The 15475-nt window shown below is 41.5% G+C and overlaps 2 protein-coding genes across 3 annotated transcripts in view; both read left to right on the forward strand.

The window, feature by feature from the left end:
• The window catches only part of LOC123757348 (protein sprint), a 363737-nt gene extending 360477 nt beyond the window's left edge, over positions 1 to 3260 (forward strand). For both annotated transcript variants that reach the window (XM_069329426.1, XM_069329425.1), the window contains exon 12: positions 1031 to 3260. In XM_069329426.1, coding sequence (XP_069185527.1) covers positions 1031 to 1155 — 125 coding nt within the window. In that variant the 3' untranslated portion in view covers positions 1156 to 3260. The remainder of the gene's footprint in view (positions 1 to 1030) is intronic.
• An 8950-nt stretch (positions 3261 to 12210) lies between these two features.
• LOC123757359 (microtubule-associated protein futsch) overlaps positions 12211 to 15475 on the forward strand; it is a 212998-nt gene continuing 209733 nt past the window's right edge. Inside the window, exon 1 of the mRNA XM_045740927.2 lies at positions 12211 to 12394. The gene's annotated coding sequence lies outside the window, so the exon portion shown is untranslated. The remainder of the gene's footprint in view (positions 12395 to 15475) is intronic.

The following is a 15475-nucleotide window of genomic DNA, read 5'->3' on the forward strand; positions in this document are numbered from 1 at the left end:
TGGCCCTAGTCGGGTCTGTGTCGCATTGGGTCGGCGGTTGCAGCCAGTTGTCTTGACATCGAGTTGAGGAGCGAGTGGCAACTGCCTCCTGGGAAAGTCCCTCTTGTTTTATCTTTGGTCAAGTAGCTCCGGGGAGCAGAAGGGGCTTCCCCTTAAAAAACACAGCACTGAATGTAATGAAACGTCATTTTCTGGACAAGACTCTGAGGCTTCCCGGTAACCTTCCCTCCCTCCGATCGGCGGTTTTCGCGGTTTTGACATCATGTTGAACTGGGTGGGTGGATAGCCAGTATTTGGGGGGGGGGTCTGGAGCCCCCCCCCTTTCCCCTCCCTGGGAGGGGGAAGCTGCACAGACAGTGGCACGGTGACGGTTGTGACATCATGCTGGGTTGCTCATTTTTTAGTTGGCGAGTTCTGTTAAACAGTTAGGCTGTCAATAGCAATTTTTTAACCAGATAGGGTTTGCTTTGGGGCGCCTACCTTTCTGGGTGCCTGACCCGGTCGATGGCAGACATAGAATGGTTCCAACCACACGGAATGGGGAGGGGGTTTCTATAAGCCATTGCTCCTCGTGCCTCTTTGAGCGGGCCAGGTTCTGGCTCGTGGTCTCTGGTAGGCAGAACTTCATTCACTTTGATGCTATGGTCTAATACATTCATATCAGCCCAGATAGCTCTGGGGAGTCTCTAGGTCTCGCCCAGAAAATGGCTTTTCATTACATTCAACACTAGTTTTTTGTGCACCTAAGTGTTGCATGGGATAATTAGTGGTGCAGCCCAGGGGTTAAGGACTCTTAGGGCTGATGTGATATGTGTTAAGCTATCTCAATGTAGCTAGCAACACGGAGTCACTTTTTGGCCTTTTCCAGATAACTAATGGAATAGAGACAATGATGTAACAAATTGTTGCATTGTATTTGTAACATACAGGTATTCTTTCAGGTATTCATTCATTGTATTTACAACTATTTCTAGTTGTAAATTAGATCTACAGTAATTTTTCAATACAGTATTTAATATTTTCTTTGCAGAGACCTTACTGACAGATAACGACTGTCCACACAAAGTGAAGTCGGATCTCGCCACCCATGGATTCCACTGTACGTTTGCGTTCAAACGCATTGATGCTAAAATTGCATGGCCAATACTCACCTGATTGTGACTCTATACTCAATTTGTCGTTTTCAGATATGATCTGATGTGATTTGGGTTACTCTTAAGTAGGGATATTCATCATTTTTGGATAAAAATAATTCCTGAAAATAATTTCCTGTTGCATTAACAGCAGAATACTGGAATTGCCAGCTTGATTAATGACACAACAACAAAATTTATTTATTGAAGGAAGGGTGTGACATTTTAAACTTATAAGTTTCAGTTGTTTTATTTTGTCAATTTTTAGAAATCGGTTACATATATTTTTTCTCCCGAGATGCTGGGCATTGTATCTAATTATTATCCTGTAGAAATATTGAAACTATTTTAAACTACTAGAAGACAATAAAGAGAATAGTGTACTGTAATTAGTTTGGCATTGAACATGTTTTTTAAGACTGCAGGATATTAGTTTTATTCTTTAATCTTTACCCGGTGAAGCAATAAATGTGACACAAGTGAAGCTTGGTATGGAAAATGTTTCAGTCAAGAGAATATGTATGAATATGCAATGAATATGAATACTACCATGCATTTGTTGTTAATATATCTGTATACCTTATACATATTTTTGTTTATGTACATAATGTTCATAGATGTGTCAGAATTTGTGTATAATTCGAGAATCTCATAGGTTATGTAATTTTGCTTAAGGTAAGAAAAATTATAATCTGACCTGATTAATGTAGTAATCTGGCAGATAAAGTACTACTTAATTGTACATTACTCATCATTTAGATACAAAGAAAATCTTTATTTACCCATTTTAAGTGTCTTAAAATAATTTTGAGTTTTCATACTTGATGAAAATATTTAGCTATTTCCTGAAATTATTTTGAGGGTCAAAGATACAGTATCTGTTGAATATATAGCTCGGCATCATTTTAATAAAAAATAAAAAGTTGGTTAACTTAAAGAGCAAATATAGTTTTTCAGGTAATCATTCAGTGTTGATATCATTTATCACTTGAGTATTAAAGTAAGAACATCTATTGATTGGATGTGGATTGGCATGTACCTTTACCTTAAGGATTGGCATGTACTGTCCTGTGCAATTAAAGTACTTGTGAGTTTTATTCAGATCTTGAGTTCTGTTTCACTTCTTTTACCATAAACCTTAGTTGTGCTCAATATGGCAGCTGTGGCCATACATTGTGGTACTGAAAAGTTGTAGGATAGAAATCATCTTTATGATTCCTCAGGCTTATTATTGTATATACTGCACAACCTATGGCAACCAAGCCCTTTGAACATATTTTGATGAAATTTTAATCTAAGAAAGTACTGTCCACATGCTTTGTATATGGAATTTATCTTGTAAAGTACTGTATTGCATAATTGATTACATCTATGTTCAGTCTCCACATTGATAGCTTTCTTATCAGTGTTAGGCCAAATACTATACTGGGAAACTTCTGGTATCTTTTATTTGGGTGTAGAAATTACCACAAAATTAAATGTCTTGTATACAGTGCCATTCACATGTTTACAGTTTTTTTAATGTTGAAAGACTAAGAATACTACATATTAAGTGCCAGATTTTTTATCCCTTTCTTTTTCCCTTCCTATAAAGCAGTAAATGATTTTCTACTTTTATAAGAAAACTTGACCATATCATACTATGTAGCTTAGTGATAGCTATCAATCTGATGTGTATTTACAATACCTTTTTTGTATATAATGTACTCTCCTTGCAAATAATGCTGAATGGGTGTGTTACAGTTGGTATCAGGGGTAACCTAACTGTTTGATCTGTGAACGTATTTGGAAATTAAATATCGGTTTTAAATCATCATATTAACTTGTTCACTACTGGTGTATTATTGTGGTGTCCAGGCTTATTGATTAATGAATATATATTGAGATTCAACAGCCTGTACAAGTTATCTTCCAAAGGTTCTACCACTTCAAATATTTGGGTGACCATGTTTGCGTACAATGTCTAGTCATTGCTTGGTAACTTTAGTTGCATAAATGCTTTTTATATACTAATATTATTAAATCTATTTCCAGATTTTGTGATTAAATATGTACTGGTATATTGGAATTACATCATGTGACTAAAATGTTGTAAGATGTCAATAAATTAATAAATTGGCTCTTTGATCAGATTAAATTAATTGAATGCATTACCACCATGAGATTTGCCAACCAGTAAATAGCTATATTGGAGTTAAGTGTCTGTTGTGCGTTGTATCCTGCATAAGGTCAGAGACCTTGCCAAGGTGGACTTCAGCAAGCATAACAAGTCTGTTCCCTCACACTGGGATATTATAGCAGTGACAACAGAGACAATTCTTTATTTTTAAGTGGCTGTTTGTGGGGGAGCCCCTTATGTCTCCTTCAAGCTACTATATCTGATACAGTGCCAGTACAAGGTGCCATCAGTCATGGAGTTCTTATTGGCCTACTGGACACCATGAGTCAGAACCTGGCCCCCCTCAGATGGGTGTAAGAAGCAGTGGCACTTACGAGAATAATTTGTGAATTTATTCATTTCTTTCACCACTAAGGAAGTAAGTAAATTATCAAAAGAAGGCAAAAAGGGAAGGCATTTAAAAATTCGGCACACCACTGAGTGGTTAGCATCAAGAACACGGCTTCAAAACTGCCAAGAGAACTCTCCTAACAATGTAAAAAGCAAAAATGAAAATTTTGAAACTAGCAAAAGCTAGTTGACCCCACCTTCCCCTTAGTTTGAAGAGGGGGAGTGTGGGGGGGGGGGGGAGACGAGGCAGACTGGAGATGCCTATCATCCTAATATGCTTGTGAGAGAAGTGCACTAACCACAAGGCGCTCCAACTTCACTGTATTGACTTGAGATATGTTCAGCATGTTTATATATATATATATATATATATATATATATATATATATATATATATATATATATATATATATATATATATATATATATATATATATATATATATATATATATATATATATATAAGTATATTTTGGTAGCAGTCTTTCCTGTAGACATATATTATTAAATATGACCGAAAAAGTAAGATTAATAATTCTAACACGAATTTTCTCAATCTTTCGTACATTACGCTTCACTGTTGGAGGTAAATCAAAAATCACTTCTCCAAAATTCATTTTTATTTCTAGTCTGACGCGACACGGGCGCGTTTCGTAAAACTTATTACATTTTCAAAGACTTCACAAATACACAACTGATTAGAACTTACGTATCTCTGATTTTATATCTACATTTGAGTGAGGTGGGAGGGGTGATGTGGCATTAACACAAGACAGAACAAGAGGGGATATTAATAGGGTATTAAAAGTATCAACACAAGACAGAACAGAAACAATGGGTATTGAATAGAAGTGTTTGTAGAAAGCCTATTGGTCCATATTTCTTGATGCTTCTATATTGGAGCGGAGTCTTGAGGTGGGTAGAATATAGTTGTGCAATAATTGGCTGTTGATTGCTGGTGTTGACTTCTTGATGTGTAGTGCCTCGCAAACGTCAAGCCGCCTGCTATCGCTGTATCTATCGATGATTTCTGTGTTGTTTACTAGGATTTCTCTGGCGATGGTTTGGTTATGGGAAGAGATTATATGTTCCTTAATGGAGCCCTGTTGCTTATGCATCGTTAAACGCCTAGAAAGAGATGTTGTTGTCTTGCCTATATACTGGGTTTTTTGGAGCTTACAGTCCCCAAGTGGGCATTTGAAGGCATAGACGACGTTAGTCTCTTTTAAAGCGTTCTGTTTTGTGTCTGGAGAGTTTCTCATGAGTAGGCTGGCCGTTTTTCTGGTTTTATAGTAAATCGTCAGTTGTATCCTCTGATTTTTGTCTGTAGGGATAACGTTTCTATTAACAATATCTTTCAGGACCCTTTCCTCCGTTTTATGAGCTGTGGAAAAGAAGTTCCTGTAAAATAGTCTAATAGGGGGTATAGGTGTTGTGTTAGTTGTCTCTTCAGAGGTTGCATGGCTTTTCACTTTCCTTCTTATGATGTCTTCGATGAAACCATTGGAGAAGCCGTTATTGACTAGGACCTGCCTTACCCTACAGAGTTCTTCAATAACTATAGGTCCTAGTCAATAACGGCTCATCCCACCCTCCAAAATATTAACATACAAATACATTTTATACTGTATACAATATTTTTTTCTAACTACAATACAGTACCTAAGTTTATCTCACCTTTATGGAGGGCTCTTGATGGCATATGGAAGATGGTGATTAGGAGCTGAGGAGGAGAGTTGTTACTGTTTGGAAGGGGAGTCCCTGTCCATTATCACATCAGGCAGTGATGTTTTCTCTGGGGTACTCTCTCCTACGTTTTGCCTGAATACCACTAGGTCCTGGTTGTGGTTCAGTGCTTGTCTCACTACAAATTTGTCAAGAGACATTTGTTTTTCCCTTCGTTTTAACATTTGTCTGTAATGATGCATCACTTTAGCACCCATAATGTCCCTTTTCTTAGCCAGTATGGTGGATATCGTTGACTGAGATTTGTTGTACTGCCTTGCCAGTCCAACAACCCGCACACCATCTTCATATTTGTAGCGAGTAGATTATCCCAATAATATACTCGCTCCAAATGCTTTGTTAATATTCCTGTCAACCTTTGGAGATGAATGAGGTAAGGCGTTGCCCGGGCAACACGGTGAGGTGTTGCCCGAGCATATAAGCAGCAGAATAGCAAACATTAACCAGAGTCTACTTTCAAGTGTGGTCTAGAGCAGACACTTGCGAGATACTGTTCCGACGCCCAGTGCGCTCAACTCACACCAAAGTATCACCTGTGTACTTATGTATATTCGACCAAATATATATATAGTATCTTAGTGTCTGTGTTTATTTGTCACCATACTTTACGTAACAATAGAACCGTTACATTGGTGACCCCAGAGAGTTTCAACGATACCCAGCCACGATGGACTCTCACTGGACCTCTACTGCTACTGTTTGCTGTGATGGAAACATCCAAACTGCCAACATCCTCGCCACAGCTATGATTTTCATCGCGTCCATCTCTGCATTTTCATCTACTACGGCTTGCTGCTCCACGATCGTTACTCACTCATCTGACAGCCCCATCAATGATTACATCATGTTGGATCTACAGCTTGTCCTGCCGACTCTCCGTCGCTGCCAGGGCACTGCTTGTCCTACACCCACGACAGCTGCTCTGTCATCAGATTCATCTACACGTTACCTTGAGGTTACCTTGAGGTGCTTACGGGGCTCAGCGTCCCCGCGGCCCGGTCGTCGACCAGGCCTCCTGGTTGCCGGACTGATCAACCAGGCTGTTGGACGCCGCTGCTCGCAGCCTGACGTACGAGTCACAGCCTGGTTGATCAGGTATCCTTTGGAGGTGCTTATCCAGTTCTCTCTTGAACACTGTGAGGGGTCGGCCAGTTATGCCCCTTATGTGTAGTGGAAGCGTGTTGAACAGTCTCGGACCTCTGATGTTGATAGAGTTCTCTCTCAGAGTACCAGTTGCACCTCTGTTTTTCAACGGGGGTATTCTGCACATCCTGCCATGTCTTCTGGTCTCATGTGATGTTATTTCTGTGTGCAGGTTTGGGACCAGCCCCTCTAATATTTTCCACGTGTAAATTATTATGTACCTCTCCCGCCTGCGCTCAAGGGAGTACAGTTTTAGGCTCTTTAGTCGGTCCCAATAGTTTAGATGTTTTACTGAGTGGATTCTAGCAGTAAAGGATCTCTGCACGCTCTCCAGGTCAGTAATTTCTCCAGCTTTGAAAGGTGCTGTCATTGTGCAGCAGTACTCCACTCTAGAGAGCACAAGCGTTTTGAAAAGTATCATCATCGGTATAGCATCTCTAGTGTGAAAAGTTCTTGTTATCCAACCTGTCATTTTTCTTGCAGTTGTGACGGCTACTTTATTGTGTTCTTTAAAGGTAAGGTCTTCCGACATGAGTACACCCAGATCCTTTACATTGCCTTTTCGTTCTATGTTATGATTTGCCTGAGTTTTGTATGTGGTTTCCGTTTTTATATTTTCATTTTTTCCATAGCGCATGAGCTGGAACTTATCTTCGTTAAACACCATATTATTTTCTGTAGCCCATAGAAAGACCTGATCTACATCTGACTGGAGGTTCGCCGTGTCCTCTATGTTGCCTACTCTCATGAAGATCCTAGTGTCATCTGCAAAGGACGATACAGTGCTATAGGTTGTGTTCTTGTCTATGTCCGAGATGAGGATGAGAAAAAGTACTGGAACAAGCACAGTACCCTGGGGGACTGAGCTCTTCACGGTTGATGGGCTGGATTTTATTTTGTTGACTATTACACATTGGGTTCTGTTGGTCAGGAAATTGTAGATCCATCTGCCTATTTTTCCGGTAATTCCTTTTGAACGCATTTTATGTGCAATAACACCATGGTCACATTTATCAAAAGCTTTTGCGAAATCTGTGTAAATTACATCCGCGTTATGTTTGTCTTCCATAGCATCTAATGCCATATCATAGTGGTCCAGCAACTGCGACAGGCAAGAGCGCCCTGTTCTGAAACCATGTTGTCCGGGGTTATGGAGTTGCTGTGATTCCATGTATTTTGTGATTTTACTTCTTAGCACTCTCTCAAAAATTTTTATGATGTGCGATGTTAGTGCTATCGGTCTGTAGTTTTTTGCCTCTGCCTTATTTCCTCCTTTATGAAGTGGTGCTATCTCTGCTGTTTTTAGTATATCAGGAATAACGCCAGTATCTAGGCTTTGTCTCCACAGAATGTGGAGGGCCTGCGATAGTGTTTTTTTACAGTTCTTTATGAATATGGAGTTCCAAGAATCAGGGCCTGGTGCAGAGTGCATAGGCATACTGTTTATGGCTTCTTCAAAATCCAGTGGGGATAGGGTGACGTCTGATATATGATTTGATGTTGGTATCGTATCCATGAAAAATTCATTTGGGTTATCAATCTTTAGTGTGTTTAATGGCTCGCTGAAAACAGAGTCGTACTGCGTCCTCAGTAGCTCGCTCATTTCTTTGTTGTTATCGGTGAAAGTTCCATCTCCCTTTCGCAGGGGCCCGATACTAGATGTGGTTTTTGATCTTGATTTTGCATAGGAGAAAAAATATTTCAGATTTCTTTCTATTTCACTGATGGCCTTTTGCTCTCTTTGCCTCTCCTGGGTTTTGTATGATTCTTGTAGCTTCCGTTCAATTGTTTCTATTTCTCTACCTAACCTTCTTCGCCGTTCTTGAGATAGGGTGCGACTCTCAAGTTGTTCCGCGATTCGTTTTCTTCGCCTATATAGGGAACGACGTTCCCGTTCCAATCTGTATCTCTTCCTCTTTTTTTCTTAGAGGTATGCGGTTTGAACATATTTCTAGTGCTACTGAGCTTATTTTTTCCAGGCACTGGTTCAGGTTTGCATTTTCTAGCTGTTCTTCCCAGTTTATTTCTGTGAAGTCCTGGTTTATTTGCTCCCAGTTTATCTGTTTATTATTGAAGTTGAATTTGCTGAAATCTCCTCCACCGGGAATCTGGACTGGTTTTGAAGGTCTACTCCCCATGGTTGTCATAACTTCAAATAAGTTGTGATCTGAGTAACAGGTATTTGTAATCATTATGTTCCTGATCAATTCATCATTATTAGTGAAAATGAGGTCCAGCGTGTTCTCCTTCCTAGTTGGTTCTACTATTTGCTGGTTTAAGGCAAACCTGTCGCACATCCGTAGCAGGTCATTTGCATGTGCCTGTTCATTTAGGCTACTTCCTGGTATTCTTTCTGATATTACTGTATTAGCCAGGTGCTTCCATTTCAGGTGCCGTAGGTTGAAGTCCCCAAGCAGGATGATGTTCGGAGCTGGATTTGTGAGGTTTTCCAAGCAGTGTTCTATTTGTATTTTCACGTTCACTGCATTTTGATACTCGGCCGACTCAAGCCCTTTGCGCAGTACAGGACTTACAGCTTGCGTTTCCGACACTTCGTCGCCTTCAGGACAATTCAGCTCTAGATGTGATTACCTCGTTGTCCTAACTACGTGCCTACATTACATCCTAATGTCCTGGTGCCCGAGCCCATCCGCCCCGGATCTAAATGCTCCACCAGCGACCCAAGGACGCAACAATTATGCACATTCTTCTCTCCTGCTACACCGAGCTTGTCCACACACTGCCTACATCTTTTGGTACCAGACTACAATTTCCACAGTCAACAATGTAGTACTCGGCGTGTACAGTCCTAATCAACCCAAGACGCTACAGCTTCGACACAGAGCAGACAGCAGACTACGACCGCATCGAGCCGCCACGCTCTTGCTCCCCGAGTTCAGACACTCACAATTCTCAATCGAGCCGCCACGCTCTCCCACATAGAGCTCCACGACTCCGGCCTCACTCAGCTCTCTGCTCTGCTCCAGGCTTCGTCTCAACGTCTGCGACACTGCTAAATCCAGAGACACATCCGCCGACTACGCAGTTCACTTTTCGACCACAGTTACCAGCAGCACCGCCACCTATGACAACGGACGATCCTGTACATCCCCTGGGAGGGGGAGTTCTGTAGCGAGTAGATTATCCCAATAATATACTCGCTCCAAATGCTTTGTTAATATTCCTATCAACCTTTGGAGATGAATGAGGTGAGGCGTTGCCCGGGCAACACGGTGAGGTGTTGCCCGAGCATATAAGGAGCAGAATAGCAAACATTAACCAGAGTCTACTTTCAAGTGTGGTCTAGAGCAGACACTTGCGAGATACTGTTCCGACGCTCAGTGCGCTCAACTCACACCAAAGTATCACCTGTGTACTTCTGTATATTCGACCAAATATATATATAGTATCTTAGTGTCTGTGTTTATTTGTCACCATACTTAATGTAACAATAGAACCGTTACATATTTACGAATGATCTCTTGTTTCTGCTCTATGGTCATCCTTACATCGGATCTCATATGTTGAGCCTTACCACTGACTTTCCTGGGACTCATGACATGATATATAATAATTACTTTAATGTTCAAAATGCAAAAAATCACCACAAAAGCAAAATTTACTGAATCACTGTGGGCAGCTGTAGTAAACTGAGGCAGGTCGGCTGCGTGACCGGGAACCACGCGCTTGGTCGACCCGAACGTGTACCAACAAATATCGTAAGTCGACGACATCATCGGATGTCGAGTCGCATTTTTCGATGAAATTTACATCGTAACTCGAAATTATCGTAAGTAATTGTAATGGCACCTCGATCGTAAGTCGAGGTGCCACTGTGTGTGTGTGTGTGTGTGTGTGTGTGTGTGTGTGTGTGTGTGTGTGTGTGTGTGTGTGTGTATGTGTGTGTGTGTGTGTGTGTGTGTGTATGTATATATATATATATATATATATATATATATATAATATATAATATATAATATATATATATATATATATATATATATATATATATATATATATATATATATATATAATATATATAATATATATATATATATATATATATATATATATATATATATATATATATATATATATATATATATATAATAAAAGAATATGAATATATACTAACTTTAGACACACCCACCCACCTGGGACTCGAACCCTTGCTAGCACAGATGCTTCAACAACACCTGGCATGGCAGGTACGTACTGCACACACTATTCCACACTCAGATCCTTGAAAGGGACGGAAATTTTGTGGTATTTAAGCCCCAACCTCCGTCCCCCAAGACCACTAGAGTAGGTGAGAGGTCACTGACGTTTTCCATCGAGAACCTGTTAATATGGGAGAACACGGTGTCCATGCTTAATGCACTAACTTGCCTGAACATGCAAGTTTGAATTTAAACTAACTTAAGACACACACCCACCAGGGACTCGAACCCTCACCAGCACAGATGCTTCAACAACACCTGGCATAGCAGGTACACACTGTACCCATTACACCACACTTAGAACCTTAAAAGGGACAGAAATTTCGGGGTATTTAAGCCCCATCCTCCGTCCCAACCTTCTGGACCAAAAGTGCAGCAAGTGAACCATCACTTCAAGGACTGTGTCAACAACTGTCTTCAATGTTTTCTCTGCACAGGGGACCATACTGCTGTCTCTGCTGAGTGCCCTGAACGAATCAAAGAAATCGAGAAGACTGTAACGTACAATTGTGTCACGTAGTTAGGAAGATTAGATACACAGTGTTTAGTGGGTTTTCACATTTATTTAGTAGTCTTGGATACAGCAGTGTCATAGACGTTGAGACGGAGCTTGGAGCAAAGAAGAGAGCTGAGTGAGGCCGGAGTTGCAGAGCGTGATGCGTGCGAGCGTGGCTGCTCGATGGGGTGGTGAGTATTTAAAGCTGGAGCATCTTTGGGATTAGAATTGCAGATTAGAACTGCATACACCAAGTGCTACATTCTTGAGGTTGAAGAGGTGGGGTAACTCTGAAGCATCTGTACTGAAGTTAACTGAATCACTGTGGAAATTATACTGTTGGCTATTCGCTTCTCGATTGCTTATTTTATTGGACTACACCTCAGATTCCTCCAATTGGATGGAAGAAATGTTACCTGTAATTAGGGAAAAGATTTGATTGATGTCATTATTGCTAATGAGAGGCTTGCTTCTCTCATTTAGCTAATAAGTTTGGAGCGAGTAAATTGTTTATATAATTTATTCGCTTCAGAACTTCCCCCCTCCCCCTGCCAGAGAATGAAAGCATAGCAATACAACAAAAATAGAAGGCTAATGTTCCCTGGGTCGTTGTGGAGCGCAGCATGAGGACAAGCTAGGTGTAGCAGGAGCAACCCGTTCTCGCAAATTTAATAAGTCAATATTGACTTATTAAATATGTGCATAGGTGACATACTTAACATAATAGATACCCTTAAAAAGATGCCATGAGTGTTCGCTGAGGGCTGGTGCGCTACGAGTGTTCGCTGAGACCTGGTGCGCCACGAGTGTTCGTTGAGGGCTGGTGCGCCACGAGTGTTCGCTGAGGGCTGGTGCGCCACGAGTGTTCACTGATGGGTGTTTGCCGAGGGCTGGTGCGCTACGAGAGTTCACTGACGGGTGTTCGCTGAGGGCTGGTGCGCTATGAGAGTTCACTGAGGGCTGGTGCGCCACGAGTGTTCACTGACGGCTGGTGCGCCACATGTGTTCACTGACAGGTGTTCGCTGAGGGCTGGTGCGCTACGAGTGTTCACTGACGGGTGTTCGCTGTTCGTGTTCGTCTGTAAACAATTGAGCTGTGTTGATGTAAATTGTGATCGACGTCGAGGACTGTTGCAGTGTTCTCCAGGTATTACACTGCCATATATTTATCTGGCAACTTGTCGCTTTGTGGCTGTTGCCGCCAGGTTTAATGGTATAAATGTCTCATCTGTTAATATTACAAAATTTTGCTGCGAAGTTATGCCAATAGTTATTGGTTTAAGGCCAGGAGGTGTAGTGGTGCCCCTTATGAAGGGTATTGGTGTTGTATGTTCCCTTGGCCTGCTTTTTGAAGGGTAAAGCGCAAAGCCTTGCGGCTGTATTAACATTGCCCGCCAGCCTATATGAACATGCCTTGGGGCGAGCAAATACACTGATAAGTAGATGTTATGGAGCCCTAGGAGTGCCTTAGGGAGGCAAGCACCTGCCCCTTCAGCACATGGAGAACACTGAGTAACTAAACAAAATGGAAGGGTCCCGGTAGTACTGTCAGGTTCATTCTCGACTCGCAATCGAGAATTCTGGGTTCGAATCCCGGGTGGGAGAGAAATGGTTGGGCACATTTTCTATCATTTAATGCACCTGTTGACCTAGTAGCAAGTAGGTTGTAACGGTTCTATTGTTACGTAAAGTATGGTGACAATAAACACAGACACTAAGATACTATATATATATTTGGTCGAATATACAGAAGTACACAGGTGATACTTTGGTGTGAGTTGAGCGCACTGAGTGTCGGTACAGTATCTCGCAAGTGTCTGCTCTAGACCACACTTGAAAGTAGACTAGTTAATGTTTGCTATTCTGCTGCTTATATGCTCGGGCAACACCTCACAGTGTTGCCCGGGCAACGCCTCACCTCATTCATCTCCAAAGGTTGACAGGAATATTAACACTTTCGCGCTTTCGATTAGAGATAACTCGTCACTGGTTTTTCTTACGATTCCGCATAACTGCCTACTTTTCTCGTCAATCGAAAAAATATTTCTATAAATTCCATTTTTTAACCGAAATGGATGGGGATACTCTCAGATTGTTCTCCATGAAATTCCCGTTCTCCCTCACCGAACACATGGCATCTCGGCCTACCCGGTCACGTGGTCGGCCCATTGTTTTGTTGACACGCCAAGTGCCCACAGTGTGCTCCCCTCTCGCGGCAAACGTGACCCGTTTTACGCATTTATTTCCGTTCCGTTTCCGTTCTCGTGTACCTAAAACCCATTCAATACCTTCAACATGGATGCTGCACCAGGAACAAGCAGTGGAACGCAAAACAAAGGTAGGAAATCTAGGAAAGCAGAAGAGATCGCCAGGATTTTCGATCTGTATCGTGGGGTCAATCTCACTCCATCCAAGATTCCCGACGTTGTTGAAGCCTTTTCAGGGTCTTCTGATGATTTGGAGGCTGACGAACCGGAAAATGATGTTCTTTATGAGGTTTCCTCAAGTGATGAAGATATTTCGAGTGAGGATGAGAATGATGAAGAAGCCCCAGCCCCGCCACGCGGTAACCGCACGTGTCCGGTACCAAAGAGGGCTAGGCTGGGTGATGAGTGGAATCGTAGCAATACTCCTCCCATCGTTGATGACTTTACTGCAACCCCTGGCCTAACAATTCCACTACCTGCTACTCCATTGCAGTTTTTACAATTATTTTTCACTAGAGCAGTGGTTGAATACTTAGCGTATGAAACAAATTTGCATGCCACACACGTCATACATCTCATGGCTGAGTCAGCAAGAAAAACGTGGAAACCAGTGTCGGTGAAAGAAATGGCCCGATATTTGGCCCTGTGCATACTGATGGGCATAGTGAAGATGCCTACAATGAGGATGTACTGGCAGACGAATCAGATGTGGCATTGTCGATTCTTCAACTTGTTTATGTCGTCTGCTCGGTTCCAACACATTTCTAAGTTCTTCCACATGTATAACAAAAAAGGCGTTCCAGTGAATAATAGTGACCGAGTGATAAAAGTTAGACCACTAATGGACTATTTTTCAGAAAAATTTGAATCTGTATATATCCCCAAAAAAGAATTGAGTCTCGATGAGGGTACAATGGCTTGGCGAGGCCGCCTCTCTTTCAAGGTCTACAATCCCAACAAGCCTGATAAATATGGTGTAAAATTTTATATGTTGGCCGAAGGGAAATCAGGCTACATATATAAATTTGATGTGTATTGTGGAATTGGAAAAACGACAGTGGAAACCGTGATGGGGTTGATGGCGCCCCTAGTCAACAAGGGTTATCATTTGTATATGGATAACTACTATAACTCGGTAAGCCTAACAGAACAATTACGTGAAGTTGGTGTTTACACATGTGGCACACTTAGACTCCAACGTGGCGCCCCCAAGGATCTGCAACAAGTTGCAAAGGGTAAAATGGCAACCGACACGACCGTATACATGCGTAAGGATAACACCTTTGTTATAGTTTGGAAGGACAAGCGCCCCGTCTCTGTCATCACCAATATCCACAATGCCGACACTACTCAAGCACAGCGCAGGAAACGCGTTCGTAAAGGTGACGGGAGAACTGGAGTAGAAATTGTGAAAATGAACAAACCCAAGGCCATAGTGGATTACAATAAGTTTATGAAAGGTGTTGATCATTTTGATCAAAAAATGGTCAAATATTATGAGTTTGCAAGAAAAACCCACAAATGGACCAAGAAGATCACTTTCTATTTTCTGCAAATGGCCATGCACAATGCATACGCATTGTATAACCACTACTCAACAGATACAAAAAAACTAACACTATTAGAGTTTCACGCAGTAGGAATAAAAGCCTTATTGGCGTGGAACAGCAAGGAATGGCCAACAACAACAAGTATACCACATGTTCCCGACATAGATGCCAGCGCAGCTCCTCCTGCTGACGTGGCAGTTTCAACACCTGGGCCATCTGGTGCGAGGCGTCCTCTGTTCACTTCAACACCTAAAGCCCACTCATCAACCACAAATTCTGAAATGGACATTGAGGACATAGAACCACTTGATGTTTCTGATTTCATAGAAGATTCTACTACAAGTTTGGTGGTTCCTGTAGAAGACAATATTCTTCCAGTGAATCCAAAAAATACAAGAATTATAGATTCAGAACAACGTCTCAACTACAAGTTGACGCATGAACTCGTGCACTTGGCTAAAAAAAAAAAGA

The sequence above is a fragment of the Procambarus clarkii genome, chromosome 22, assembly GCF_040958095.1.
Source record: "Procambarus clarkii isolate CNS0578487 chromosome 22, FALCON_Pclarkii_2.0, whole genome shotgun sequence".
NCBI lineage: Eukaryota > Metazoa > Arthropoda > Malacostraca > Decapoda > Cambaridae > Procambarus > Procambarus clarkii.